The sequence below is a fragment of the Mandrillus leucophaeus genome, unplaced genomic scaffold, assembly GCF_000951045.1.
Source record: "Mandrillus leucophaeus isolate KB7577 unplaced genomic scaffold, Mleu.le_1.0 Scaffold471, whole genome shotgun sequence".
NCBI classification, from domain to species: domain Eukaryota; kingdom Metazoa; phylum Chordata; class Mammalia; order Primates; family Cercopithecidae; genus Mandrillus; species Mandrillus leucophaeus.
The window spans coordinates 964,558-967,441 of NW_012105043.1; the positions used below are offsets into that span (position 1 = coordinate 964,558).

General features: G+C 36.1%; 1 protein-coding gene across 1 annotated transcript in view; it reads right to left on the minus strand.

Moving 5' to 3' along the window:
• Positions 1–508: 508 nt before the first annotated feature.
• NXPH2 (neurexophilin 2) overlaps positions 509–2,884 on the minus strand; it is a 4,928-nt gene continuing 2,552 nt past the window's right edge. Inside the window, exon 2 of the mRNA XM_011995104.1 lies at positions 509–1,401. Coding sequence (XP_011850494.1) covers positions 658–1,401 — 744 coding nt within the window. The 3' untranslated portion in view covers positions 509–657. The remainder of the gene's footprint in view (positions 1,402–2,884) is intronic.

The following is a 2,884-nucleotide window of genomic DNA, read 5'->3' on the forward strand; positions in this document are numbered from 1 at the left end:
AATGGTGACCAACACAGGGCTATGTGCTTAAATCACATTCCACGCAACTCTAGCTCAGATGATAAGGAACTTGGTTCCACTGTGGCACTGTAACTTCACACACGAGTTTTGAAACAAATTTTACCTTTTTTTCTCTCATATCAATAACAGCACAGATGGATGGGGAAAAGATAGAAATATAAAAAAAAGTTCCAATGTCAAAAACACAATTCATTTATCAAATACAATCTTTTCCTTTACTGCATCTGCTATTTCTGCAGTAACCTTCCAAAACATATTTCAAAGGCAGGCTCATTTCAAGAGCAATGTTTATCACATGCATAATTTTGTTCCTTCTTGTCACATATTGCTATCATTGATGTTTCTTTCAGAGAAACAATAAGATTTGAAGAACTTAGTCATCTTGCATGAAAGTGATGGTTTCATAAACAATTTAACTTTTTAGATAAAGGTACCTATGATAGAAACAAACAAATCTCACATTTAAAGATGTCTCTTTTTCTTTTTTTAAATTTGAAAACCTGATAGGGAACTATTTGTTCACCGCCATAAACAAAAGGGATCCTTTACCATAAAGAGCTGGGCTTGTTTCTTGGTCATTCTAATCAAATATATATATATACACACATATCCCTCATTTCTACCACAACAGGAAGGTCAGCCGGAAGATAAGTATGGGGTCTCACTATGGTAATTGTAGTCAGGGCACACCTTTTGCACGAGTTTATAATCAACACTGTAAAAGGCAATGTAAATGCAAATGACCTTGAAGGGCTTGGAGCACAACCAAGACACATGGCTCTGAGTCTGCTCCTGGTAGCAGATCTTGGATGGGTCAAAGTTGCACAGGGCGGTCTTTTTCGCCCGATCTGTTTTTTCATACTCAATGCGACAATTGAAAGATTTAGATTCCTTGGTCTCCAAGGTAGACTGGGGGGAAACTTCAAATTCCACCACCTTGGAGGGTGGTACCAAGCTCACTGAAACATTGCCCAGGCCTGTTGAATTATGTCGGAAATACACACTGAAGGTTCCATTTCCATGGTCAACAATTTTCCCTGTGATGAGGAGATTGAGTTTGACAGTTTTAATGTTGGAATGAAAGTCACCCCATCCAAACATTTTCTTAAATTTTCCTGTTTTCACTATTGGCCTCCGTTTAGTTCTTGCCAATGGCTCCTGAACCTCCGTGATGTTGGCCAGCCAATCCCAAAAGTTTTCCATGCTGTCTGCATATGCCATGGGGCCGGGCTTGGGCACCGGAGACTGTTTAACAAACAGGCGCAGGGGACTGATGATCCTTGAGTGCACCACGTTGCCGACCAAGGTCCCTGGAGCATCTTTGTCTTCCCAATCCAGCCCCTCCGTGGCATGTACCACTTCCTTACTGTCACAAAATAGCTGTTTGAAAAGAAGAAAGAGAAATAAACTTTAGGTTAATACCGTGACTGCGCACTCAAACTGAAATCAAACCGCAAGGGAAATTCTTTCAATATTATTTAGATTCTTATTCGACAGCATTTCACACACACACAGCCGGGCTCAACAGTGTAACAAGATGAGCATTTAATTCAAGCAATGGAAAACCGTGAATATGAAAATTTAAAAAGGTGATGTTAAGAACAAAGTATTTCATTTTAATGGGTTGATGTGGTTTTAGTCTCTGTTTCTTGATCTTCACAATGCTAATTTTCCAGTTTGGGGGAAGAGTATATTTTGACTTCTCGTTTGATATAATCATTAAATTGTCAACTCTTTTCTTTCAGGTAGAAGACAAAAATAGAATGCTAAAGGTATCTACCAAGGAGCTAAAAACTGTCAATGATATTGATAAGTCTTTTTAGTATATTTGGAAATATTAAGGTGATTATTATGTTCAAAGGCTTATAACATGTAATTTCATAGCTCTTTATATAATTCCGTCTCAAACTCTGTAACAAAAAAAGGCATGTGATGAGGATTAGAAAGTTCTACAAAATTTTTAGTTGAAAAAATATAAGTAAAAATTTAGTTGCCTTTATAGAAACAGAAAGTAATGTAGAGAGGTATATTTTGAATTAATAGGTTGTATAGGATTTAATAAATTTTATTACAACTGAATTATATCCTAAAATAATTGCTAAGAAAATGTCATGTGCATGTGTTTTATGGGTTTCTCAGTATTTTGGTTCAAATAATAGCCACTGAAACATAAGACTTTATTTGCATTTGATTTTTCTTTTTCTTCTTTTTATAGTACAAGAGTCCCCATGTTTACTAAAAATAATTTAGTTAAGTAGATACGGATTTTAAGGGACAGAATCATTATATATGATGCTGTTGCATGGAGTGAATATTTATGGGTGATTTATAAAAAGTCTGGAAAATAGAGGTTTCTAGTGGAAACACAGCCTCTTATCTCTAACGGCACAAACTACTCTTGTAATGATTCTCCGGAAAACTGTCAGCATGATGAAATGCGTGAGGAAAGAAATGAGGCTGTGTTTATGTCCTTTCTCTAGCCCTTTCAAACCTGGCAAAGCACTTGGTAAAAATGGTTTCAGATTATTCCCAAAATTATTGCTTTCAGTCCAATTTTGAAAATAAATGAAAGACACTTCCTGATTATAAATACAGCATTTGACTAGATGGCATAGTTTGATAACATAAGGTTATCTATTGCATGTTCATAAAAGTTTAGAAGCTTAAATCCTAACAGGGCTTTGTGAAAAGTATTTTCACCTATGTCTAGTCCCCAAATCACTTTAGGAATCCAAGGACTCAAAAGGTATAGCTAGGTTTCTTGAAAATTATTTTTTACTTTGGTAAGGATGGGAGGGTGCTACAACATATACTTCTCCCTTTGGTTAATTTCCTGGAAGCTTTTCTTCCTCATTTCTGGAGT